At 43.8% G+C, this 27,909-nt stretch overlaps 1 protein-coding gene across 6 annotated transcripts in view; it reads right to left on the reverse strand.

Annotated features, from left to right (window-relative positions):
* LOC118369181 (H(+)/Cl(-) exchange transporter 3-like) overlaps positions 1-27,909 on the reverse strand; it is a 56,134-nt gene that overhangs the window by 9,988 nt on the left and 18,237 nt on the right. For 4 of the 6 annotated variants that reach the window (XM_052497367.1, XM_052497366.1, XM_052497364.1 and 1 more), the window contains 10 exons: positions 17,498-17,658; positions 15,353-15,452; positions 14,466-14,653; positions 12,686-12,808; positions 11,926-12,132; positions 10,161-10,241; positions 9,385-9,933; positions 8,599-8,785; positions 8,093-8,310; positions 7,391-7,571 (listed from right to left, as the gene is read on the reverse strand). In XM_052497367.1, coding sequence (XP_052353327.1) covers positions 7,391-7,571; positions 8,093-8,310; positions 8,599-8,785; positions 9,385-9,933; positions 10,161-10,241; positions 11,926-12,132; positions 12,686-12,808; positions 14,466-14,653; positions 15,353-15,452; positions 17,498-17,644 — 1,981 coding nt within the window. In that variant the 5' untranslated portion in view covers positions 17,645-17,658. Of the gene's footprint in view, positions 1-7,390; positions 7,572-8,092; positions 8,311-8,598; positions 8,786-9,384; positions 9,934-10,160; positions 10,242-11,925; positions 12,133-12,685; positions 12,809-14,465; positions 14,654-15,352; positions 15,453-17,497; positions 17,659-26,645; positions 26,923-27,909 lie in introns of those variants that run through there. The other 2 variants (XM_052497365.1, XM_052497369.1) reach the window with 2 other exon arrangements.

The following is a 27,909-nucleotide window of genomic DNA, read 5'->3' on the forward strand; positions in this document are numbered from 1 at the left end:
TTAGCGTCTAAGGAGTGGTTCCATCGCGCTAGCCAGGCAAGCTAAGTCAAGTGCAGCTAAAGTATAAAAAACAAACACTATTTGAAGTTTTGAACCCAGGCCTGAGCACCCCCCCGCCAGCTTTTTATTTATTGAATATTCAAAACATACAATATACTTGCGGTGAAGCCGCTCAACAACTACATCATACCAGTCATCCAACAGACTCCCATTCAACAACTACATCATACCAGTCATCCAACAGACTCCCATTCAACAACTACATCATACCAGTCATCCAACAGACTCCCATTCAACAACTACATCACACCAGTCATCCAACAGACTCCCATTCAACAACTACATCATACCAGTCATCCAACAGACTCCCATTCAATAACTACATCATACCAGTCATCCAACAGACTCCCATTCAACAACTACATCATACCAGTCATCCAACAGACTCCCATTCAATAACTACATCATACCAGTCATCCAACAGACTCCCATTCAACAACTACATCATACCAGTCATCCAACAGACTCCCATTCAACAACTACATCATACCAGTCATCCAACAGACTCCCATTCAACAACTACATCATACCAGTCATCCAACAGACTCCCATTCAACAACTACATCATACCAGTCATCCAACAGACTCCCATTCAACAACTACATCATACCAGTCATCCAACAGACTCCCATTCAACAACTACATCATACCAGTCATCCAACAGACTCCCATTCAACAACTACATCATACCAGTCATCCAACAGACTCCCATTCAACAACTACATCATACCAGTCATCCAACAGACTCCCATTCAACAACTACATCATACCAGTCATCCAACAGACTCCCATTCAACAACTACATCATACCAGTCATCCAACAGACTCCCATTCAATAACTACATCATACCAGTCATCCAACAGACTCCCATTCAACAACTACATCATACCAGTCATCCAACAGACTCCCATTCAACAACTACATCATACCAGTCATCCAACAGACTCCCATTCAACAACTACATCATACCAGTCATCCAACAGACTCCCATTCAACAACTACATCATACCAGTCATCCAACAGACTCCCATTCAATAACTACATCATACCAGTCATCCAACAGACTCCCATTCAACAACTACATCATACCAGTCATCCAACAGACTCCCATTCAATAACTACATCATACCAGTCATCCAACAGACTCCCATTCAACAACTACATCATACCAGTCATCCAACAGACTCCCATTCAACAACTACATCATACCAGTCATCCAACAGACTCCCATTCAACAACTACATCATACCAGTCATCCAACAGACTCCCATTCAACAACTACATCATACCAGTCATCCAACAGACTCCCATTCAATAACTACATCATACCAGTCATCCAACAGACTCCCATTCAATAACTACATCATACCAGTCATCCAACAGACTCCCATTCAATAACTACATCATACCAGTCATCCAACAGACTCCCATTCAATAACTACATCATACCAGTCATCCAACAGACTCCCATTCAATAACTACATCATACCAGTCATCCAACAGACTCCCATTCAACAACTACATCATACCAGTCATCCAACAGACTCCCATTCAATAACTACATCATACCAGTCATCCAACAGACTCCCATTCAATAACTACATCATACCAGTCATCCAACAGACTCCCATTCAATAACTACATCATACCAGTCATCCAACAGACTCCCATTCAACAACTACATCATACCAGTCATCCAACAGACTCCCATTCAATAACTACATCATACCAGTCATCCAACAGACTCCCATTCAACAACTACATCATACCAGTCATCCAACAGACTCCCATTCAATAACTACATCATACCAGTCATCCAACAGACTCCCATTCAACAACTACATCATACCAGTCATCCAACAGACTCCCATTCAATAACTACATCATACCAGTCATCCAACAGACTCCCATTCAACAACTACATCATACCAGTCATCCAACAGACTCCCATTCAATAACTACATCATACCAGTCATCCAACAGACTCCCATTCAACAACTACATCATACCAGTCATCCAACAGACTCCCATTCAGTGACACACAGAAGCATCCAGGGTCAATACCCTGCTTAAGGTCATGTTGACAGATCTACCACCAGGGCAAACAACATGAACCTGAACCCTCCAAGATCCCCAATAGTTGTCCCTCAACCATTCGAGACCCCTCCCACAGTCCCGCCCAGTAAGAAAAGAAAAAAATACAATTAATTATATTCCCTACCCCCAAGAACTCCCCAAATGCTCCAACAACCAAGAGAATGAACTCAAGAGAAAAAAGGAAGAGACAGAAGAAAACCGCAAACGCAATTTTTTAAAACTAAAATATATTTTATAAAATTAATAGGACATCAAGGACAACTAAAATCATAACAGCAATGCCAACTGTATATGTTTGTGTGTGGTCTTGTATGTGTTATGTGTTAATTTGAATGAGAGTGTGTGTATATGCATGTGTACAAACACCTACATGGCATCAGCCTCAGGGAAACCGGCATTAGTTGTAAAAACACTGCCACTAGGTGTCATTCAAATGTACTTTTTATTATGTTTTATTTGGACTTTTACCATCATTCTCTCCCACACAGCAACTCCACTCCCACTTGTCTCCAATTCCACGTACCAACCCTCAGCCCATCCCATCTTTCTCTGCTGGCCACCCACTTCAGGTTTCCACACAACACATATCTTGCTGTGATGTTTAATGTACAATTTCAATCCATCTAATCAAATAGAATACACAGATTGCGAGTTGAAGATAAATACTTTTACTAAGATAATTAGTAATTGACTGACCCGGTCTCTCCAGTTCTCCTAACAGTACTATTTCTAGGGTCAATTTTAGATCAATGGTATGCATTTTCAGCCATTCCTGAACCTGAGACCAGAAACAGGCTACCTGAGGGCAATACCAAAATAAATGCTCTATTGATTCTGTATCCTCACAACAAAATCTGCAGAGCTTCGATGATTTTATGCCCCAAATATAAAAATAAAAAAATTTGGTGGCAAGAATTCTATATAATAATTTTAGCTGAAAAGCATGAAGTCATGAATCTTACGTTGTTTTATATATCAACTACCATGGAATACATCCCTTCCCAACTACCATGGAACAGTTGTCAACATCCTGGTCCTCAAATCTCTTCCCAACTATTTTGCAATCTGTATGGAACAGTTGTCAACATCCTGGTCCTCAAATGAAACTGGTAACTTCCCATTTATGCTATTTTTATTCCTCTCCAGTTTTGATCCTTTATATTGGGCAGACAGACCAGTTCCCTACCTCCTCCCACTGCCACCTGCCTCCTCCCACTGCCACCTGCCTCCCCTCCCGCCTCCTCCCACTGCCACCTGCCTCCTCCAGTTTTGATCCTTTTATTTGGGCAGACAGACCAGTTCCCCTACCTCCGCCTCCTCCACTGCCTTACCGCCTCCTGCTGCCACCCGCCTCCTCCCACTGCCACCCGCCTCCCACTGCCACCCGCCTCCTCCCACCTCCTCCAGTTTTGATCCTTTATATTGGGGACAGACAGACTCCCACTGCCACCTGCCTCCTCCCACTGCCAGTCCCACTGCCACCTGCCTCCTCCCACTGCCACCCACCTCCTCCAGTTTTGATCCTTTATATTGGGCAGACAGACCAGTTCCCTACCTCCTCCCACTGCCACCTGCCTCCTCCAGTTTTGATCCTTTATATTGTTCCCTACCTCCTCCACCTGCCTCCTCCAGTTTTGATCCTTTATATTGGGCAGACAGACCAGTTCCCACCTCCTCCCACTGCCACCTGCCTCCTCCATTTTGATCCTTTATATTGGGCAGACAGACCCCTACCTCCTCCCGCTGCCACCTGCCTCCTCCAGTTTTGATCCTTTATATTGGGCAGACAGACCAGTTCCCTACCTCCTCCCGCTGCCACCTGCCTCCTCCAGTTTTGATCCTTTATATTGGGCAGACAGACCAGTTCCCTACCTCCTCCCACTGCCACCTGCCTCCTCCAGTTTTGATCCTTTATATTGGGCAGACAGACCAGTCCCCCTACCTCCCCTCCCGCCTCCCACTGCCACCTGCCTCCTCCTGATCCACCTGCCTCCTCCGCTGCCACCTGCCTTTTGATCCTTTATATTGGGCAGACAGACCAGTTCCCTACCTCCTCCCGCTGCCACCTGCCTCCTCCTGATCCTTTATATTGGGCAGACAGACCAGTTCCCTACCTCCTCCCGCTGCCACCTGCCTCCTCCAGTTTTGATCCTTTATATTGGGCAGACAGACCAGTTCCCTACCTCCTCCCACTGCCACCTGCCTCCTCCCCAGACTGCCACCTGCCTCCTCCAGTTTTGATCCTTTATATTGGGCAGACAGACCAGTTCCCTACCTCCTCCCACTGCCACCTGCCTCCTCCATTTTGATCCTTTATATTGGGCAGACAGACCAGTTCCCTACCTCCTCCCGCTGCCACCTGCCTCCTCCAGTTTTGATCCTTTATATTGGGCAGACAGACCAGTTCCCTACCTCCTCACTGCCACCTGCCTCCTCCAGTTTTGATCCTTTATATTGGGCAGACAGACCAGTTCCCTACCTCCTCCCCAGCTGCCACCTGCCTCCTCCAGTTTTGATCCTTTATATTGGGCAGACAGACCAGTTCCCCTGCCACCTGCCTCCTCCTCCTCCCAGCTGCCACCTGCCTCCTCCAGTTTTGATCCTTTATATTGGGCAGACAGACCAGTTCCCTACCTCCTCCCGCTGCCACCTGCCTCCTCCAGTTTTTGATCCACCTGCCTCCTCCAGTTGTGATCCTTTATATTGGGCAGACAGACCAGTTCCCTACCTCCTCCCACCTGCCTCCTCCAGTTGTGATCCCGCAGACAGACCAGTTCCCTACCTCCTCCCCTGCCACCTGCCTCCTCCAGTTTTGATCCTTTATATTGGGCAGACAGACCAGTTCCCTACCTCCGCTGCCACCTGCCTCCTCCAGTTGTGATCCTTTATATTGGGCAGACAGACCAGTTCCCCTACCTCCTCCTCCAGTTTTGCTGCCACCTGCCTGCCACCCTCCAGTTTTGATCCTTTATATTGGGCAGACAGACCAGACCTCCTCCCGCTGCCACCTGCCTCCTCCAGATTTTGATCCTTTATATTGGGCAGACAGACCAGTTCCCTACCTCCTCCCGCTGCCACCTGCCTCCTCCAGTTTTGATCCTTTATATTGGGCAGACAGACCAGTTCCCTACCTCCTCCCGCTGCCACCAGCCTCCTCCAGTTTTGATCCTTTATATTGGGCAGACAGACCAGTTCCCTACCTCCTCCCACTGCCACCTGCCTCCTCCAGTTTTGGGCAGACAGACCAGTTCCCTACCTCCTCCCGCCTGCCACCTGCCTCCTCCAGTTTTGATCCTCCTTTATATTGGGTAGACAGACCAGTTCCCTACCTCCTCCCGCTGCCACCTGCCTCCTCCAGTTGTGATCCTTTATATTGGGCAGACAGACCAGTTCCCTACCTCCTCCCACTGCCACCTGCCTCCTCCAGTTTTGATCCTTTATATTGGGCAGACAGACCAGTTCCCTACCTCCTCCCGCTGCCACCTGCCTCCTCCATTTTTGGGGTAATGCTGTAATCAATTGGTTGTACTCGTGGATTGAGCCAACCTTTCTGTACAATTCTGATAACTCCATGTTATCAGGACATAAAATTATATTGGAATAGTAGAGTTAAGAACAAAATACCCTTTTCAAACATCTTTCCCATAAATACAGGTATTTTATCAACCAGCACATTTGAGTTAGCCATAATATTTGTTCCATCTTTTCAGGGTGATGAAATTGAAAATGGAGCCAGCTCTGCAATGCTTGTTTGAAAAAGAAAGATGCTTTGAAAAAAGTATAATTTTGAATTAATAAAAAATGAGACGTGGCAATCTGCACAAAGGCAAAAAGGCCATTTTTTAAAAATGGATGAGCTTTTCTTAGTAATCTACTTGAGAACCATTTAGGGTTCAAATAAAACTTTTGAATGGGTGAAGATTTAAGAGAGAGGTTTAGTGCTTTTATATTTAATAATCTCAACCCACCCAATTCATATTCATTATATAGATATGCACCTTTTATTTCGTCTGGTTTAGCATCCCAGATAAAGCAAAATATTTTTTTGCTAATATGATTTGAAAAATGAATCATCAGGAGTAAGTGAGTAAACTGAGATATGACTAAGGAGTTAATCAGGGCATTTTTTTGTCTATTTAACTCTCCATGGTTGCAGGATCTTGTCTATTTTTACAAGGTTTCTATTGAAATTCATTGTGGGGAGCTTATTTATATATTTTGTGATATGAATACCGAGTATGTCTACTTCACAATCAGCCCATTTTATAGGTAAACTGCAGGGTAATGTAAAAGTTTTTTTTTTTAAGGATCCAATACGTAATATTGTACACTTATCATAATTAGGTTTTAGTCCAGAGAGTACAGAAAAGTTATCTAGATCTTCAATGAGACATTGCAGCTTGCGGACTTAATATAAAACATGAGTCATCGGCATACATGGACACCTTTGTTTTTAAGCCTTGGATTTATAATCCTCTAATGTTGCTATTGGATCTGATTTTAATAGTTAGCATTTCGATGGCCATAACGAATATGGTGATAGCGGACACCCTTGTTTAACTCCTCTTGTCAATTCAAAACTCTGAGAAGTAGCCGTTATTTACTATTTTACACCTGGGGTTGCTATACATTATTTTTACCCATTTTATAAGAGAATTACCTATATTGAAAAAAAAAACCTCAGTCTGTGTAACATGTAGTGCGTATAGCCTTAATGTTCATGATGATAATTGTAATCCATATCGTATCACCGTCATAGTTGCATTATAATTACCTTTAACATAATTGAAAAACACATCCCAGCATTTCCATAGCAATTGGCATTTCACATGATCATGAACGAGACCTTGCATTACTCTAGATACGGCTTCACTAGTACAAATTTATTCCGTAAAACATGTTACTATCCCCCAATGCCCCTATTCGGATATCTTCCCCTTGCTTGTTGTAAACATATATGAACTTGTAGACAAATACATAAAATAGATAGACAAATAAACACATTAAATTATAAAACAGTTCGACAATAGAGAGAGAGAGGAGAGAGGAGAGAGAGAGAGAGAGAGAGAGAGAAGAGAAAGAGAGTGAGAGAGATCAGGTGTGTGTGTGTGTGTGTGTGTGTGTGTGTGTGTACAAGTCCGTATGTGTGTGTACAAGTCCGTATGTGTAAGCAAGCATGTAATTGAGTACGTGTGTGCCCCCCCACAACCTGCCGTCTCAGTTTCTCCTCACCTATAGCGATGGAGATGTCCCTGCGCAGGGCGAAGCCCACCAGTCTCTGAGACTCCTTGGAGACGATGACAGGGAAGCCATTGTAGCCGGTCTCGTTGATGATCACCTGAAGTCCCTCCACCGTCAGGTCGTCCTGTGTCAGCACCGCTAACGGCGGATCACTACGCTGCGGTCGCATCACCTGAAGACACACAGAAAGTGGTTTAGGGCTGAACCCTAACTGACGCCTTTAAACTACAAGCCTCAGATTTCCCATTTCCTGGTTGGATTTTTCTCAGGTTTTCGCCTGCCATGAGTTCTGTTATACTCACAGACATCATTCAAAAGGTTTTAGAAACTTCAGAGTCTTTTCTATCCAATACTACTAATAATATGCATATATTAGCATCTGGGACAGAGTAGCAGGCACCTTACTCTGGACACCTTATTCATCCAAGCTACTCAATACTGCCCCTCGGTCACCAAGAAGTTGTGACCAAGAAGTCAACTTTTTACTTAATCATACATTGATGTCAATGGTACTGCATCTAACTGTTAATGATTCCGTGTGCCAATGTATTCATTTAATCTGTCCATAATAAACATTTGTTCCTAACACACACACACAATATGTTGATGGAGCTAGCATGCAAGCAGTTCACCGCACCTTTCATACATGCTGTAAACTGTGTACGTGACAAATAACATTTGATTTTGACACACCTCCCGCGCCAGTGTGGTATGTGTGAACTCTGACTTGGCGTCCAGGAAAGGATACCCGTTGAGGCGGATGTGTGACTCGTAGATGCCCTCACGCCCAAAGGCGTCGCCCACCCACTTGCTGGTCATGACGGCCGCCATGAGGGGCACAATGTATTCCAGACCGCCAGTCAGCTCAAACACAATAACCACGAGAGACACTGTCATCCTCGTCACACCACCTGAAAAAATATATAGTTATTATTGACCTTTTATTTTACCAGGTAATTTGACAGAAGTGAGAACCTATTATTTTTACAGCAACGACCTACAGACAAAAGGAAAGGTTTGAATGGGAGAGGACCAAAGCCATCCAACAGGACAGATTACATTTTACACAGCTCCGTGTTTCTGTGATCCATTGTTATATAGACTGTGTTTGTCAATGGATCACAACAATGAACATCGAGTAGGAGGATCAGACGTGACCATAACATTACAGACACCCACATCCAGTCAGTGTAACTCACCCAGACATGCAGCGGCCCCCACCATGGCATAGAGTCCCGGGGTGATGCAGTCGGTGCCTACCTCGCACCACTCCCTGAACACTAACCAGTCGTGGTGGTAGTACGCCAGCTGCTCCACGGCGATGCCAACAATTCGCCCGGCGATCGCCCCGATGGCCATACTGGGGATGAATAGGCCTGCCGGAACCTGGGGACAGGAACCACAAAAAAACTATCCGGAACTGAAATTCCAATTCTGATTTTGCTCAGTGTTTCTCAACCCTAACTAACCCTGATCAGCATTTGTTAAAGTCTAGACTACAATCTAAGATTTGGATTAGACCACAATCTGAGAGACATGCATATCCAATACCATAACATTAAAAGGGGAAGTTCACCCAAAAACACTTCTGGGCTCTTTATAACGCATGTATTTTTTTATCGAAATGCTGAAATTCCTGAGACGACATTCATATGTAAAAATGTGCCTACTGAAATAAGTTAGCAGAAAAATTGTGCAGAGAAAGTCATTAAAAGGACTATTTCGATCATGGGAGGCCAGAGCGGTGTGTTTAGGAGGTATTTAGGATGGACTTATCACGTTGCATGGGGTTTCTATGGGGAAGGCGGGGGTAGAATCAGCGTATTACCTACATCTAAATACTCAAACAATGGACCTAAAAACTGTCTGGGGTAATGACAAACGACCAGGCAATAGTAGTTATAAAGGATGTTTTTGTCTGAACTTCCCCTTTAACTGCCGGGCTACATTAACTAGACGGTAGTACCCAACCTGCCCTACCTCACCTTGAGTCCGAAGGTGAATATTGTCATGATGATCTTGAAGACGAGCGCCAGGCACAGCTGCCACATGGCTGTGTACACCCCGGGCCCCGCTGGCTTGTTAGGAGACACATCCACAAACGCCTTACTCCCATTCATCTGACTCCTGTACTGGCACAGCTGGGACGACTCCAGCGGCCCACAGTCAGTGAACAACTCCTTAATCAGCTCGCTGGTGTTCTGTCGCGTGTAGGGGTTGGGGAACGCCACCACGGCGGTAATGGCTGCCACGAAGATGACCTCCAGGACGGGGTATTTCCCGAAGCGGGTGGACTTCCTCCTTCGGCACCAGGCGATGTTGGCCTTGATGAAGAAGGCCCCCCAGAGGCCTCCAAACACCCCCAGCAGGATGAAGGGGATAAGCTCAAACAGGTACCAGGGGGTGTGGTACTCCACATAGAACAGGACCAGACGGCTGTTTCCAAACGGATTGATGGAGCGGAGGACGAAGGCTGCCACTAGCGCAGCGAAGAAAGAGCGCCACAGAGTCTTCAGAGGGAAGTAGTAGCTCACCTAGAGAGACAGGTGAATAGGGGATATTATAGTGGGATGCATTAACTCATACAGAGGCACAAGCGTGCATGAACAGATCAAGCAAACGTATTTATAAAGCACTTTTTACATCAGCAGTTGTCAAAGTGCTTACACAGAAACTCGGCCTAAAACGAGGCTATAGTGTGTGTGATGTACTTACTCATACGGACACACTCATAGAAACACACACACAATATAAAATGTACCTCCTCCAAGCTGAAGAGTACTCCTCCTATGGGAGCACCAAAAGCCACAGACACCCCAGCCGCTGATGCTGCAGATAGGACCTGCAGAGACAACAAATAAAAAAGATTAGTACCAAAACACAGGCAGAGTCAGCTGAAACACCGACAGGAATTTATCAAAAACACAGGCCGAGTGAGCTGAAACACCGGCAGGAATTTATCCAAAACACAGGCCGAGTCAGCTAAAACACCGGCAGGAATTTATCCAAAACACAGGCAGAGTCAGCTGAAACACCGACAGGAATTTATCCAAAACACAGGCAGAGTCAGCTGAAACACCGGCAGGAATTTACCCAAAACACAGGCCGAGTCAGCTAAAACACCGACAGGAATTTACCCAAAACACAGGCCGAGTCAGCTAAAACACCGACAGGAATTTACCCAAAACACAGGCCGAGTCAGCTAAAACACCGGCAGGAATTTACCCAAAACACAGGCCGAGTGAGCTGAAACACCGACAGGAATTTATCCAAAACACAGGCCGAGTGAGCTGAAACACCGACAGGAATTTATCCAAAACACAGGCCGAGTGAGCTGAAACACCGACAGGAATTTATCCAAAACACAGGCAGAGTCAGCTAAAACACCGGCAGGAATTTACCCAAAACACAGGCAGAGTCAGCTGAAACACCGACAGGAATTTACCCAAAACACAGGCCGAGTCAGCTAAAACACCGACAGGAATTTACCCAAAACACAGGCCGAGTCAGCTAAAACACCGGCAGGAATTTACCCAAAACACAGGCCGAGTGAGCTGAAACACCGACAGGAATTTATCCAAAAACACAGGCCGAGTGAGCTGAAACACCGACAGGAATTTATCCAAAACACAGGCCGAGTGAGCTGAAACACCGGCAGGAATTTATCCAAAACACAGGCCGAGTCAGCTAAAACACCGGCAGGAATTTATCCAAAACACAGGCAGAGTCAGCTGAAACACCGACAGGAATTTATCCAAAACACAGGCAGAGTCAGCTGAAACACCGACAGGAATTCATCCAAAACACAGGCCGAGTCAGCTGAAACACAGACAGGTATTTACCCAAAACACAGGCCGAGTCAGCTAAAACACAGACAGGAATTTACCCAAAACACAGGCCGAGTCAGCTAAAACACCGACAGGAATTCATCCAAAACACAGGCCGAGTCAGCTGAAACACCGACAGGTATTTACCCAAAACACAGGCCGAGTCAGCTAAAACACAGACAGGAATTTACCCAAAACACAGGCCGAGTCAGCTAAAACACCGACAGGAATTTACCCAAAACACAGGCAGAGTCAGCTGAAACACTGACAGGTATTTATCCAAAACACAGGCCGAGTCAGCTGAAACACCGACAGGTATTTACCCAAAACACAGGCCGAGTCAGCTAAAACACAGACAGGAATTTACCCAAAACACAGGCCGAGTCAGCTAAAACACCGACAGGAATTTACACAAAACACAGGCAGAGTCAGCTGAAACACTGACAGGTATTTATCCAAAACACAGGCAGAGTCAGCTGAAACACTGACAGGTATTTACCCAGAACACAGTCTTAAAATCATACAATAGAAAAGGTCACCAAAAGAATGTCTTATAACAAAACGCTAAACTTTGTAATGTAATACAATGGATACATACACTAAACCATACACGCTCTCTTCTTGGCCTCATTCCTACTCTACTTGGACAAAGTTATATTGTATATCTCCACACCTAATAGAACAGTAGATCATACATACCTCTCTCTTCTTGGCCTCGTTCTTGCTGTACTTGGGGAAGAGGTATGAGAAAATGTTTCCACAGCAGCAGGCCACATGGACCAGGGGTCCCTCTTTCCCCAGGCTCAGCCCAGACGCTACAGCCAGCACCAGGGTCACCGTCTTGATCAGCAGGGTCCACTTCCCCAGGTAACCCCGGATGATGAACCCACTCAGGATGGTCTTTATCTGGGAGACAGAGAGACGGGGGGAAAATTAGGTAAATATACTACTGAAGAAATTATTTCTAGGTTTAATCTGGAGAAGCACTGAGGGTAGAGGAGGTAGATGATTTGGTCTGTTGAAGAAATAAGGCAACTATCCAAACATATTCCAAACTGCTCCTGAAAAGCCACCCTGATATAAACGATATACTCTGACAAATCGTTTCTCTCTAAGGGCAAAATGTGTTGTCAGTCTTAGAACCAAATAATCATATTTATTGAGACCACAGCGACTCGCTTGCCAGATATGGTCAATGTCACGATCTAAGAATTTTGAAGAAATTAAAAATCCAACTGCTCCGCAGTGCTCATCCCCATCTCGCTCGCTCTCCTGTTGCCATGGCAACTAGAAAGTGCGATTTCGAGTGCTAGACTAGAGCAGACAACCTCACCTCAACATGAATTTTTCCTACAAAGCAGGTACAGAACCCGCCTGAAATACAATACATAGTGTATGTGTGTAGCCATGTAAACTTGTGAGTGTTTGCATCCGTGCATATGTGTGCGTGCGGTCTTACCTCAGGTATGCCTGAGCCACAGGCGTAGGGGGCGAACACCTTAACCAGTAACACAGCCAGCAAGGCAAAGGACAAAGCCCAGTAGATGTACATGAAGTAGTTCATGATGTAGGAACCAGGACCCTGGGAGATGAGGAAAGAGAGAGGAGGAGGAGAGAGAGAAGAAGAGAGGGCAGTCGGAGGAGGGAGAGGAGCACGTTTACAACTGCCATTAAAGGGATAGTTTGGGATTTTGGCAATCAGAACTCATGAATACCATTTAAATAAAATTCTATCTGCATCCAGCATGAAGGAAGTTAAAGCTAGTTTTGCGAGCTGATCCTAACTAGCTTAGCACAAAAAGTGAAACGTTTTGGGTACAGCTAGCATCAAAAATCCCAACTATCCCTTTAACGTTACTACATTGAGACAGTTTGAAATATTCTGAGTGAAAAGGTATTGGAAAAGAGTGGTGAACGACTGCTGGAACACAGAAATATTAGTTCAGCCAATCTCTTCCACTGATGATACTTGTCCATCTCAACAATGGAAACTACTAGCTTATAACACCTATATGACACGTAAAACCTCTTAAAATGTTAAGTCCCTTATTTAGTGGACTGAGCAGTTCTGGACCAGTTCCGAACCAACATTTTTGTGTACAAAGTGCTCTGTGAACGGCGCAACATTATTTGTTGTGCACTTCGTGACAGCTCTGGTTATCCTGCTTCGTCTGCCGTTCTCATCTGAGATGCAGTATGTGAAATCTGAAACCTCATTTGAATAGGGAGTGATACATTTTCTGGCCTATCCAGACAAAAGGATCGAACCCCTGGCCGTGAACCTCACAGCTTAGAATACAGCATATGAAACGGGAGAGCCTAGTGATTACAGCAACAGTCTCATCTCGCTATGATGCTCTCAGATGGATTTAGAGCCCTCAACATTAACATTAAAAAATGTAAAAAAAATAGTAGAATTTAAACAAGACCACATTCTCTTGGTCACAGAGACACAAAATCCCGTTGTGCTTAAAACTAAAGTTGTAACAAGTCTGCATGCATATGAATGGCGTCTGTGTGTCGCTAAGAGGACGCGGAGCAGAAAATGCTCTTTCACAGCAGGGATTCGATCACAGGCTGTGTCACAACCGGCCGTGACTGGAAGTCCCATAGGGCGGCGCACAATTGGCCCAGCGTCGTCCGGGGTAAGGGAGGGTTTGGCCGGGGGTCTTTACTTGGCTCATAGCGCTCTAGCGACTCCTTGTGGCGGGCCGGGCGCCTGATGAACAGTATTTCCTCTGACACATTGGTGTGGCTGGCTTCCGGGTTAAGTGAGTGGGTGTTAAGAAGCAGCGCGGCTTGGCGGGTCATGTTTCGGAGGACGTATGACTCGACCTTCGCCTCTCACGAGCCCGTTGGAGAGTTGCAATGATGAGATGAGATCGTAATTGGATATCAGGAAATTGGGGAGAAGCACATATTTTACAGTTATAAGGTGAAATCTTATAGTAAGTTGGTTATAATTTGATTGTCACTATATTTAGAAAGCAGTTCAAACATATTAAGCCCTATTCCCACAAACATGTTAAGCCCTATTCCTCATATTTGTACTGTGTACTTGTATCCTCAAAAGTGACTACGCCTTAGCAATTTATTAACAATTTCTACTAGAAAAGGTGAGATTTTAATCATTCTGGCAGTATAATCATTACTTGGTATTTTTTATGGCCCTCTCATGATAAATGTCTGTTTAGGTGGAAATCTACATTTTGACATTATATTTTTTAAATCCCTCCCACCTCTTCCTGGCCCAGGATGAGCCCCGCCCAGCTCTTCCACTGAGGACACTTGTCCCTCTCGGCGAAAGTGGTCTCGTTGGAGCCCCAGCAGCACTGCTCGTGATTAAACCACATGGCATCCAGACACACCCCCTCCTTGATGTCGTTCAACCAATCAGCAGAGATGTCGATCAGACCCGCCAGGGCACCTGATTGGACAAAGAGGATGAGAAGGAAACAATAGTTTAAGCCTGTGCCAGTGTGGCATAAAAAACAAGATGAACAACAAACACGTTGTCAATGACGAGCCTGTATTTAACGTAAATAATCTGTCGTGGAAATTCTAATCAATAATGAGGAAAGACAAGGTCAATCACCAATCAGGATATTACCTTATTCAAAACGTATTAATAACATCAATTAATTATTGCAATAATGAAGTTTGTCAACGAGGGGATTTGAGCCACAGCATTTTATAGCAACGTATATTCTCTTGAATGTTCATGCCAAACAACAGATGCATGGAATGGGTCACAAGGTTAGGATTCATATGAAAACATACTAATAATTCACAGTAAACATCATCTGCTGTAAAGACTGTTCTCATTGTGTAGAATCCAGGGTCTGGCCCCCAAAACAACGTTCCTCTCATCGTACCTCAGAACAGAAACACCAACTCATGCTATGGAATGTGGTCTTGTTAGGTTTATCACCCAAGACATCGTAAATTCTGTCAGCATTAAGTCTCCAGAGGCCCATTCTCAGTAGAACACACAGAGATGAGTGTAATAAAAACCCTCTATTCTGTTGCATAAAACAACCATTTGATGCAATAACAGTACTATAACATAATCTTGGAATTTTGCTCTCACATTACTAGTACAGGTGAGGTCAGGTGTCTGTATTACCTGAGGCCAGTCCTGTCAGCGTCACTACCAGCCATCCAGACCAGGCATCATACAGGCTCTTGGTGAACTCCCACGCAGACTCCTTCTTCTTAGCGTTGATCTACACACACACACACACACACACACACACACACACACACACACACACATATATATATATATATATAAAAGTATGAAACAATGTATGGTTCTAGCCATGGCCTAGCCATTCATGAACTGCTGCTACTGCAGTTTTTCAAATTCAGAACAATTGTTATGTGTTCTTGTTTGTCGGGTGATTAAAAAAATGTAAAAGACTCCAGGCAACATTCAAATGACATTCAAATGCGAGAGTGAATGGAACCTTGAGGAACCATGCGACCCAGATTCATATCACTAAAGACAAAAAGGTTTTCCTTGTGGTGTTCAGTCATGCACACAGAGCCACCACAGAGAGCATAGGAGGGAACACCTCCTCAACAAGAACAACAAATATGACCCCTGGCAGACACTGTAGAGACTTGGGCTGTATACCGGGGTATTTGGAAACAGCCACGGGATGTTTGTTTTTTTTTCTTCTATTTATTTTGGCGTTTTCTTTCTACTTAAGTAAATACCTGCAGTCAACTTGTGCAATACGTTAGGAGATAAAGCAGATTGTTCTTCATTTCACCTCACCTGTCACAATATTTCATTATGAAGTTTCCCAGTAGTCCTCAGTCATGTGGTGTGTTTACATGCACACAACGACGAGAGACCGGAGACTTGTGAGTCACACACCGTTGTGCAGCAACGCGCCAGGTGATCACGTTACAGTATGGAATTCACAACTAAAATGTTGCCAGCTAGATATCTTACAGTGGCAAGAAAATGTATGTGATCCCTTCGGTAATACGCGTATTTCTGAAAAGAATTAGTCATAATATTGGATCTGATCTTCATCTAGGTCACAACAATAGACAAAACACAGTCTGCTTAAACATAAAACACACAGACAATTCTACGTTTTCATGTCTTATTGAACACAGTGTAAACACTCACAGTGCAGGGTGGGAAAGTATGTGAACCCTTGGATTTAATAACTGGTTGACCCTCTGGCAGCAATAACCTCAACCAAACACTTTTGTAGTTGCGGATCAGACCTGCATAACGGTCAGCAGGAATTTTGGAACATTCCTTTTTACAAAATTGTTTCAGTTCAGCAATATTCTTGGGATGTCTGGTGGGAACTGCTCTCGAGGTCATGCCACAGCATCTCAAATCGGGTTGAGGTCAGGACTCCAGAAGGAGTATTTTCTTCTGTTGAAGCCATTCTGTTGTTGATTTACTTCTGTGTTTTGGGTCGTTGTCCTGTTGCATCACCCAACTTCTGTTGAGCTTCAATTGGTGGACAGATACGATAGCCTAACATTATCCTGCTAAATGTCTTGATAAACTTGGGAATTCATTTTTCCGGCGATGATAGCAAGCTGTCCAGGCTCTGAGGCAGCACCAAACCATGATGCTCCCTCCACCAGACTTTACAGTCGGGATGAGGTTTTGATGTTGGTGTGTTGTGCCATTTTTCTCCACACATAGTGTTGTGTGTTCCTCCTATACAACTTGGCTGTAGTTCCTTCTGTCCACTGAATAGTTTGCCAGGAACGTGGTGGAAAAATTGATTTTCTGGGATCTCTTTTGTTCGGGGCATGGTTCACAGGCTGGGATCTGTATCTGTACACCATTTTGAGATATCAGCTGATGTAGGAAGGGCTATATAAATACATTTCATTTGATTTCTTTCACTACACAACAACAAACATGAGCCCTGACTTGTGGCAGACACTGTGGAGAATAGCTCCCCCCCCCCCCCCACAAGACAACAACACAGGCAACGATGAAGACCTGACCTGGAAATTACATTAATGCTCATAAGACATCTGTTCAGACACAAAACTACACTGCACAGTGGTAAGAGAAGTTGTGAGTAGAATGTAGATGAAGGGTAAGGGTCCCAGCACAGAGTCCTTGGGGATACCCTTGTGGTTATTTTACCTACCCTAGCTGAATACACTGATTGTCAGTCTGCTGAATTACTCAAATTCTATATATATATATATATATATATATTTAGTGTGCAGCTATTCTTTTCTTAAATTAGTTCCCAAAATGTAAACGCGTCCTCACCTTGCGGTGGCGTTCCCGGTCCTTGCACTTCTCCCGGACCCAGTCGATGGTGTGGAAGTCGTCGTAGGTGCCAACCCCCGGAATGGGCTCCTCCAGGAAGTCCAGCAGGTGGGTGGTGCTGCTCAGCACCCCTCCCCCGTTAGACATGACGTAGTTAGATCCTACAGGTGAGAGAGAGACAGTTTGTGAGAGACCAGACAATGGCATACTAGTTCCTTCATAGCCTGCTAGAAGTCTGAATGGGCCAAATGCTGTTAGGAATAAGCCATCTGAGTCAGGCAGACAGTGACGTAATGATCTTCCCTGTCAGCCGCCACTGAAAAACCCAGGTAAAAGGAGGCAACAGTAACAGCGTCAGAGAAAACCTCCCACTCTGAGTAACACAGTCACATCTGACACAGAAGATATGATTCCCTCCGCCCTGACAAGGACCGACAACAGAAACACTTCTACTGTACATAAAACCCACCAGCAGAGGCATAACTACAGTGTGCTTGTAGCCTTTTCTGCTTCTCACACGATAATCATCACCGAAATCAAATTACACCAACCCCAGTTTCACGTTTCTTCTTTACACTGTGTGCGTCAACCTGGAAGTGGTAAATATCTACTCCATTAGGAACACTGCATTGCACATGCTGCCTGCTTGCATATGAAAACAAGAGTTTGTCTGACTGACTGGTACTTGTGGCACACCGGGGAAAACCCCGTCCATCCAACCATCCATTGGCTGCCCGCTGCATCTCAACCAGAGTCAGACACAGTGGAAAAAACTGCTGACCCGTGTACACACACAGCTCCGTAATAAATCAGAGGACTAAATCGTCTTTACTCCCTTTACCCCCTCACCACCAGAGCACTGTGGGTAAACCTGCAGCTCAGAGCCAAAATGAAGGTGCAGTTGCAGACGTTCAATTGCAGATTGAACACAGGGGGTAGAATCTGAGCCAGGGCTCTACGTTTCCTTTTAATGAATCACTCACTGGTCATGGAGGTTGGTCTCAGAACAGTGGTTCATTTACAATCTAAAGACTTCCTTCAAAAAGGACCGTTCCGGTTTAAAGGAGAATGTTTACTTACAAGTCTGTGAGGTTTTCTTCCTCGAATCTCATTTCACAATCTCTGATAACAGTTCCCCATAAAATTGCCACAAGGATCTTTCTACAGTCACATGCCTCTGTGTACACAACAGGCTGTGTTATGTTGTAGTACAAATGTGGCAGGGGAAACAGAGGCACAGTAGTAACGTGTGACTGTAAAGTGAACACTGGCCAAGGATTACAACAGTCTGCCATTCTTCTCGGTCTATGTCCGCTTGTGTTAATACAGGATGTAGGCCTCAGGCATAGATCAGAAAGACACACACCAGTTGGTGAACCCTGCAGTCGGCTACACCACACCAATAATGTTCAATTGATGTTCTGTTCACCATTAGGGATTTGAACACACGGCTCTGGTCACCCTTCTAACATGATCAAAAAGCACAGAGAACGTAGCAATATTTGAAATTGCATTACAACACTTAAAATGTTTCAACTGGCAGAGATGCAGTATAGGAGAAAAACTGACTGCATTTCCAAAAAGATATATTCCAAAATGATGTCCTTCATGACGACGATAATCAAGAACAATGCCTGATGATCACTGCTAATGCTTGATATCCCAGATCCAGTCATGCTCGACTGTGCTGGTTGGTAACAGTGCTAAAGTGCATCTAACAAGGATAGTTAAATAGATTATACTGGCTGGCTGGCTGGCACACACACACACACCGAAAGGCGGAGATGGAGCAGAGGTGACTTGTAGTGCCACAGCACTACAACTCAGCTGGGCAGCCAACCGCCATTTTGAAAAAGGTCATCTCTCTCTGCAGTGGCTGTGATCTGAGAGAAACAAACACTGCTACAGTAAGACACATTCATGCGAAGTATCACCGGACAACGGCACGTAGTCGTCAAAGATGCTGCTCTTTAATTACTTTTTACTTTTCTCTCTTATTCTTATTTTTTTGAAACTGCATTGTTGGTTAGGGGCTCGTAAGTAAGCATTTCACTGTAAGGTCTACACCTGTTGTATTCGGCACGTTGACTAATACCTTATAAACATCTAATTGTAAGATCACTATCCAATTCAGTGGATTGTTTTGCACTATTCTGAGTATGATAGGGATTACATATCATTTTCAAAGGCACAGAGACAGGCCTACATTCATCTACCCATACAACTCTACCAACAAAAAGGGAAATCTCCCACATCGTTCTGACAACTGTACAGATCTGTGGGATTGTGTCCGGGAAAGAACAAAGTCACTATGTGTCCCCAAAAAAACATCAGAAGAAAATGTTGTCTCCTCAAGTATGTGCTTTAAACAACTGGTAGGCATGCATGCATGATATTAGACCCATTCTTTGTTGTGCAAATTCTTCTTTTCAGCTCTCTGATATACAAATACAGTGTATTGTGTATTTTTACAGAGAGACATTTTACCCGAGCGAGAGAGAAATAGGAATACACTGCAAACCAATACCGGCATAGCTCAAACCTGTTAATAATCTGGCCTTGTAGGAGAAAGTATTCACCTAAAACCCTCTGTGACATCACATCAACTGACATAACCCGATTTAACCCTAACAATCTCCAGAAGATGGATGCAAAGCTAATGACAAGTCGTTGTCAAAGTTACAGCTAAACACATTTTATAGATGTTTTTTATTTAGCATACACTCTTATGGAGAGCGACTTACAGTAGTGAATGCATACATTTTTCAGACTTTTTCTTACTGGTCCCACATGGGAATCGAAACCACAACTCTGGCGTTACAAGTGCCATGCTCTACCAACTGAGCCACGGGTATGTGATTCATTTATGATGATTCATGGTTTGCTGACCTTCGAAACCATTCTCCATTGGCATGCGGTCAGGGACACACCACTGATGTGTAGTTGCTGAACTTCCCGGCAGTGTGTGATATGGTGCTGGGGTTTGTTATCTAGGGGCTGTTTAGTACAACCATGTCATCCAGGGGCTAACGTTGTGTGGCTTGGCACAGTTGGCACAATGACATCCAAAGCTGTAGAGCCTAGTGTTAGCCTATAACGATACCTAGGAGAGGCAGTTGGTGCTAACTGCTAAGCTAAATAAGGATATCAATGTGGTCCTTCTGTGGCTCAGCTGGTAGAGCATGGCGCTTGTAACGCCAGGATAGTGGGTTCGATTCCCGGGACCACCCATACGTAGAATGTATGCACACGTGACTGTAAGTCGCTTTGGATAAAAGCGTCAGCTAAATGGCATATATTATTATTATTATTATTATTATTATTATTAATGCTAGGAAACAAGGCGCTAACTGCTAAGCTAACTAAGGATATCAATCCTAGGCGGTAAGTGCTAACATAAAATACTAGACACCTGGGACTGTCACCTGATCTGTGGGAAGTGGGAACGTGATCAAAGTTCAAACACTGGTGAATGATGAGTCACTCACTAGCAGGCTGGTCCCTTCAATAATGGAACACTAGTCACTTTAATAATGTTTACATACTGTTTTACTTATTTCATATGTACAGTGCCTTCGGAAAGTAATCAGACCCCTTGACTTTTTCCACATTTTGTGACGTTACAGCCTTATTCTAAAATTGATTACATAAAACCCCTCAGCAATCTACACACAATAACCCATAATGACAACGCAAAAACATAAATACATTATTTATGTAAGTATTCAGACCCTTGCCCCGAGACTCGAAATTGAGCTCGAGTGCATCCTGTTTCCATTGATCATCCTTGAGATGTTTCTACAACTTGATTGGAGTTCACCTGTGGTATGAGGTCCACCTGTTGTATAGGAGGTCCCACAGTTGACAGTGCATGTCAGAGCGAAAACCAAGCCATGAGGTCAAAAAGGAATTATCCGTAGAGTTCAGGGACAGGATTGTGTCAAGGCACAGGGGAAGGCTACCAAAACATTTCTGAAGCATTGAAGGTCCTCAAGAATACAGTGGCCTCCATCATTCTTAAAATGGAAGAAATTTGGAACCACCAAGACTCTTCATAGAGCTGGCCGCCCGGCCAAACTGAGCCATCGGGGGAGAAGGGCCTTGGTTAGGGAGGTGACCAAGAATCCGATGGTCACTCTGACAGAGCTCCTCTGTGGAGTTGGTAGAACCTTCCATAAAGGACAACCATCTCTGCAGCACCCCACCAATCAGGCCTTTATGGTAGAGATTGGCCAGACGGAAGCTACTCCTCAGAAAAAGGCACATGACAGCCCACTTTGAGCTTGCCAAAAGGCACCTAAACACTCTCAGACCATATGAGAAACCAGATACTCTAGTCTGATGAAACCAAGATTGAACTCTCTGGCCTGAATGCCAAGCGTCACTTCTGGGAAAAAAAATGGCACCATCCCTACGTGAAGCATGGTGGTGGCAGCATCATGCTGTGGGGATGTTTTTCAGGGGCAGGAAAACTAGTCAGGATCGAGACAAAGATGAACAGAGCAAAGTACAGAAAGATCCTTGATGAAAACCTGCTCCAGAGCGCTCAGGACCTCAGACTGGGGTAAAGGTTCACCTTCTAACAGGACAACGACCCTAACCACACAGAAAACACAGGAGTGGATTCGGGACAAGTCTCAATGTCCTTGAGTGGCACGGCCAGAGCCCAGACTTGAACCCAATCAAACATCTCTGGAGAGACCTGAAAATAGATGTGCAGCAACGCTCCCCATCCAACCTGACAGAGATTGAGAGGATCTGCAGAGAAGACTGGGAGAAATTCCTCAAATACAGGTGTGCCAAGCTTGTAGCGTCATACCCAAGAAGACTCTGTAATCGCTGTAATAGCTGCCAAAGGTGCTTCAACAAAGTACTGAGTAAAGAACCTGAATAAAATGTGATACGTTTTTATTTTATTTTATAAATTAGCAGAAATGTCTAAAATTCTGTTTTTGCTTTGTCATTATGGTGTATTGTGCGTAGATTGATGAGAATTACTCTGGGGGAAAAACATCTATTTTAGAATAAGGCTGTAACCTCGCAAAATGTGGAAAAAGTCAAGGGATCCGAATACTTTCCTAAGGCACTGTATATACAGTATTTTAGTCAATGCCACTGACATTGCTCATCCTAATAATGATATATTTAACACTGTTGGGAGCTAAGAACACAAGCCTTTCGCTACACCCGCAATAACGTCTACTAAATATGTGTATGTGACCAATAACATTTGATTTTGAGGAAAGTAGGACCATGGCGAGGTTGAGAAAATAGAAGTAAAAGTAATAGAAGTAAATCTATTAACACTAATAACAAAGACGATATAAATGTGTGCATTCACTACACTACTTGCTACCACTAGGAGTAGAGAAAGGAATAAAGCATTTCTCAGACCTCTAACCTGATTTTAGAAGGCCAAGCCATTCCAATTACAGTATTAGGTCTATATGAAGCCCTTTGATGTAGAAATAGAAGTCTAAGAGAGAAATAGGCATTTCCCAGAGAGCAGCAGGAACTAGTGTGTGTGTGTTACACTAGTTTAATAGCTTTCATCTGGTGCTTTGTGAGGAAGACCAATGTGAAATGGCTTGTTCTTGTGGAGTCAGCTGAAACCTGGCAAACAGAGCAGGCAGTCAAGTCAATCATTGAGATGGACATTATCGCCTTCTACCTTCCAACCAACCTGATTTGTGAGTGAAATCCACAGGGGGGTCCTGGTCCTGCAGTGCAGCAGGCACCTCATGTTTTGATTTCACCGACCTGTGTAAGCTAACACACAGCATCCAGCTGAATGATAACACTATGGAAACAGAATCCTACAAGGGACTGATTTCAACCACAACAGCAACACTGATTAATGAGTTCACAACACACACATGTGCACTTTGTGCGTTCAGTTACATGCCTAAAGTGAGACCATTCAGTGTCAGGGTTGAGTGCACATAGGCACTACTCCAGTTTCAGATTACTCCAGCATTAGGATACTCCACCACTACTCCAGTACCCGTCTACTGCAGTATCAGACAACTCCACCAATACTCCAGTATCAGACTACTGCAGCATCAGGCTACTCCAGCATCAGGCTACTCCAGCATTACTCCAGTCCTGCAAAGCAGATCAAGGAGGCTCAGCTCAGCAGCTGGACTGACTGGAGTTGGAGAACAGCAGGCTGCAACTAACCCTGGCCTGCAGAGGCTGGTAAGGAAACATGACCAAAAGGCCTACCTCATAACAGACTAGAGAGAAGGGAAAAAATGAGGGAGCGAGAGAGGGGGAATGAGCGAGCGAGAGAGGGGGAATGAGCGAGCGAGAGAGGGGGAATGAGCGAGCGAGAGAGGGGGAATGAGCGAGCGAGAGAGGGGGAATGAGCGAGCGAGAGAGAGAGAATCCTTTGCCAGTGTATTTCATTCAGCAAGGGAAAGTAATGAACAAGGACTACACCAACACAAACCATTATCTATTAAGTAGTTTCTCTTTTGAGATAATCAGTGACGTGGTAGGTTAAGTTTAAGTTGAGCAATTAATCGAAATGTAGGTTATTTTTAGTTTTGTGAACAACTAATTGACTAACTTTGGGTAAAGTATTTGAATTCCATTTCGTTCCTTTTTTTTTGTTGCTGTGAGCTCAATGCAGTTTCTGTAGAGATAAATCAGATCAAGCCTGAACTGTGCGATGTAGTAGAGAGCTGTAGTTGCCAACAGGCCAATATTCTCGATAGTTTAGCGCAGAAAACGTGGCAACTACAATTACCACAACCCATTGTGCTGCATACTTGTCCGGTCTGTGTGGAGCACTGAGCTATAATAAGAATGGGTGTGGAGCAGACACAGAGACCGTGTGCTTTTTCTTCTCTCAATCTAGAGGGATAGAAAGCAGCTGCTTTGAGAGGTATTGTCATCTGAAAATACATGATCTAAGTGATTGATAGATGGCATTCAGCAGTCATAAAAGTATGCCGTATTTACTTTGAAGAACTACTGAAATAATGATTTTGTCAGACAGCACAGGCAGCAGCTCTATAGAGATGAGATGAGGACTTGGAATGAAATCAAGTCATCAAAGTAAACTAATATTGTATTAAAGTAATGTGAATAAATTATGTTAAAGCAGTAATGGGCAGCCACTACAATTGTTTTAGTTAATGGTTTTATTCTGCGCTTACATAGCATTCAACCCACATAATGCACAGTTTATTTAAAAAAATAAATGGAAGTGATTATTCTTTATAATCAAACTGAAACAACCTCAAAAAGGCACTAATTGCTCAGCACTATATTGAAGGCAAGGATATTATTAAGCGGTGGGCCATTAACGGCTAAGGCCTTAGGGAAGATGGCACAATATATTAGTTAACTGTGAAAAAAATGATATATCCACACAACATTGAATCATGTTGAGAATGTAAAGGTTTTGTTCAGGTAATAAGGATGCAGATGCTTTATAGATGTTAGTGTGAGTTAGTGTGAGTTAGTGTGAGTTAGTGTGAGTTAGTGTTAGTGTGAGTTAGTGTTAGTGTGAGTGTGAGTTAGTGTGAGTGTGAGTTAGAGTGAATTAGTGTTAATGTGAATTAGTGTTAATGTGAGTTAGTGTTAATGTGAGTTAGTGTGAGTTAGTGTTAGTGTGAGTGTGAGTTAGTGTGAGTGTGAGTTAGTGTGAGAGTGAATTAGTGTGAGAGTGAATTAGTGTTAGTGTGAATTAGTGTTAGTGTGAGTTAGTGTTAGTGTGAGTTAGTTTGAGAGTGAATTAGTGTTAATGTGAGTTAGTGTGAGTGTGAGTTAGTGTGAGTGTGAGTTAGTGTGAGTGTGAGTTAGTGTGAGTGTGAGTGTGTTAGTGTGAGTGTGAGTTAGTGTGAGTGTGAGTTAGTGTGAGTGTGAGTGTGAGTGTTAGTTTGAGTGTGAGTTAGTGTGAGTTAGTGTTAATGTGAGTTAGTGTGAGTTAGTGTGAGTTAGTGTGAGTTAGTGTGAGTTAGTGTGAGTTAGTGTGAATTTGTGTTAGTGTGAGTTAGTGTTAGTGTGAGTTAGTGTTAGAGTTAATGTGAGTTAGTGTTAATGTGAGTCAGAGTTAGTGTGAGTCAGAGTTAGTGTGAGTCAGTGTGAGTTAGTGTGAGTCAGTGTGAGTTAGTGTGAGTTAGTGTGAGTTAGTGTGAGTTAGTGTGAGTTAGTGTGAGTTAGTGTGAGTTAGTGTGAGTTAGTGTGAGTTAGTGAGTAAATCTTTCATTTTTCAAGCTAATTATCATGACAATTTACAGAGAAAACTTTGCAGTTTAATAACAATAAAGTGGGATTACACTATGTATTATGTACACTATGTATTGCGATGAAAAATGTATAATTGTTGGAGTAAGCCTACTGTGGATACCTATATCCCTGGGAGCCTCCCAGGCCCATAAAGCCTTGGGTTAAGAACATCAACTGTATATCAACAATATTACAATACATTGTATTGTATTAAACACACAAACGTTTTCCACTGACCCCTTGACAAAATGTGTTTAAAATCAGGTGCTGTTAGTAATTCATAAAAATAAAAATAATTTAAAAAATAAAAAAAATATTCAAACACTGTTTTAATGTTAAATCGATCAGCACCACACTAAGACCAACATCTGGAGGCTGTTATAGAGGTGTTCCCACACACACACCAAACACGTGTCTCTCTCTTGAACACACACAAACATTTAAAGTCAAGAGACTAAAAGGTGGAGGCAGTGGCACACATTGCTACTCCTCGGTCACTGCTTCATCCAGCCCAGCTAAGCCTTCCTGTGAGAAAAACACACCCAGCTAATTCACCACGCAGATAACGCAAACACACAGCCCAGATATTGGGTCACAAACTGCCAAGGTTAATCATCAACGAGCAGGGGAATGGTCGAAGAATGACAGCCAGCTAACGTTAGTCAGATAATATTGTCGCCCACACACACACACACACACACACACACACACACACACACACACACACACTACAGCCCTCCTATCTGTCCTAAATCATAAGCGCCACACCATTTTAGTCTTTATAACAACAGCTGGGAGCTTGAGCATTAGATTATCCAGCTCCATGACTAACTGTAGCCAGATGGACAGACAGAAACGAACCTCCAACCTCCATTCAGAAGGAAGGAAATATGAGGGGATCGTGGCATACCTCTTTTAGGCAGCTCCTGCAGGGGAATGGTATCCCCTCCCCCGTCGTAAGGGAGATAGGGGTCGGTCTCGGCTGAGATATCCTCCATGGTTGACTGACAGTTGGTCGCTAAGCTTGCGTTAGCTCTCTCACTGCGCGTTAGCTACTCGTCTCTAGGCGAACTGTTTACCATGGAGGCAGCCTCCATGATTTACAGCAGCCACGAATAGTGTAGCGGGCGGTGTGCGTAGGCTTATTTGTGACTGTGTGTGTGCGTGAGTGACGATGTCTCTGTGTGTGTGAGCCGAGCTCTCAGCAGTTGACTGCTAAGGGGCCGGTGATGATGTCGTCACAGGAAAGACTATCGGCTCGCACTGGTTGGTTCCTAGGGTAGACAACTGGCTGAGCCAGTACTGCCGGCATCATATTGATCTGTATTGAACACAGCGCTATACAGTACATTACAGTTTTAATTTGCTGCTTACCAAGGAATTAACTAATGAATATATTAATGTTAGAAAAACTGTTTTTCTACACAATCAATAGGCCTAATTGACTTAAATGAAGCAATTTCTCAGAGGCAGAACAGTGTGTACACACACACACATACCAAAATGTCATTAGAGCAAAAGCCACAGCAGGGGAGAGCAAGAGAAATAACCAGAAGATGAAAACTACCATAAACAAATGAGTGAAACCAGTAGTACGAGACAGACACTCTCCTCCACCTTCTCCTTCCCTTTCCACAAACACATGAACTTGCTCTCAAACACATATGCACAAAGAGGATATGAAGCAATGTGTGAGATTTCATCTGAAGGGTTCATAGCTACCAACAGTGCCTGCAGAAAGTATATCCCTTGACTTAGTCCACATTTGTTGTGTTACAGCCCGAATTCAAAATTGATTAAATATATATGTTTCCCCTCACCCATCTATCTACACACAATACCCCATAATGACAAAGTGAAAAAGTTTAGAAATGTTTGCAAATTTATTGAAAATGAAGTACAAAAATGTAATTTACATAAGTATTCACACCCAGGTCAATACATTTTAGAGTCACCTTTGGTAGTGATTACAGCTGTGAGTCTTTCTGGGTAAGTCTCTAAGAGCTTTGCACACCTGGAATGTACAATATTTGCACATTATTCTTTTAAAAATTCTTAAAGCTCTGTCAAGTTGGTTGTTGAGCATTACTAGACAGCCATTTTGTAACTAGGCCACTAATTCAATGTTGTCTTGGTAAGTGTATACTCTGCCTTTTGTTTTAGGTTATTGTCCT

Source organism: Oncorhynchus keta, chromosome 35, assembly GCF_023373465.1.
Source record: "Oncorhynchus keta strain PuntledgeMale-10-30-2019 chromosome 35, Oket_V2, whole genome shotgun sequence".
Lineage (NCBI taxonomy): Eukaryota > Metazoa > Chordata > Actinopteri > Salmoniformes > Salmonidae > Oncorhynchus > Oncorhynchus keta.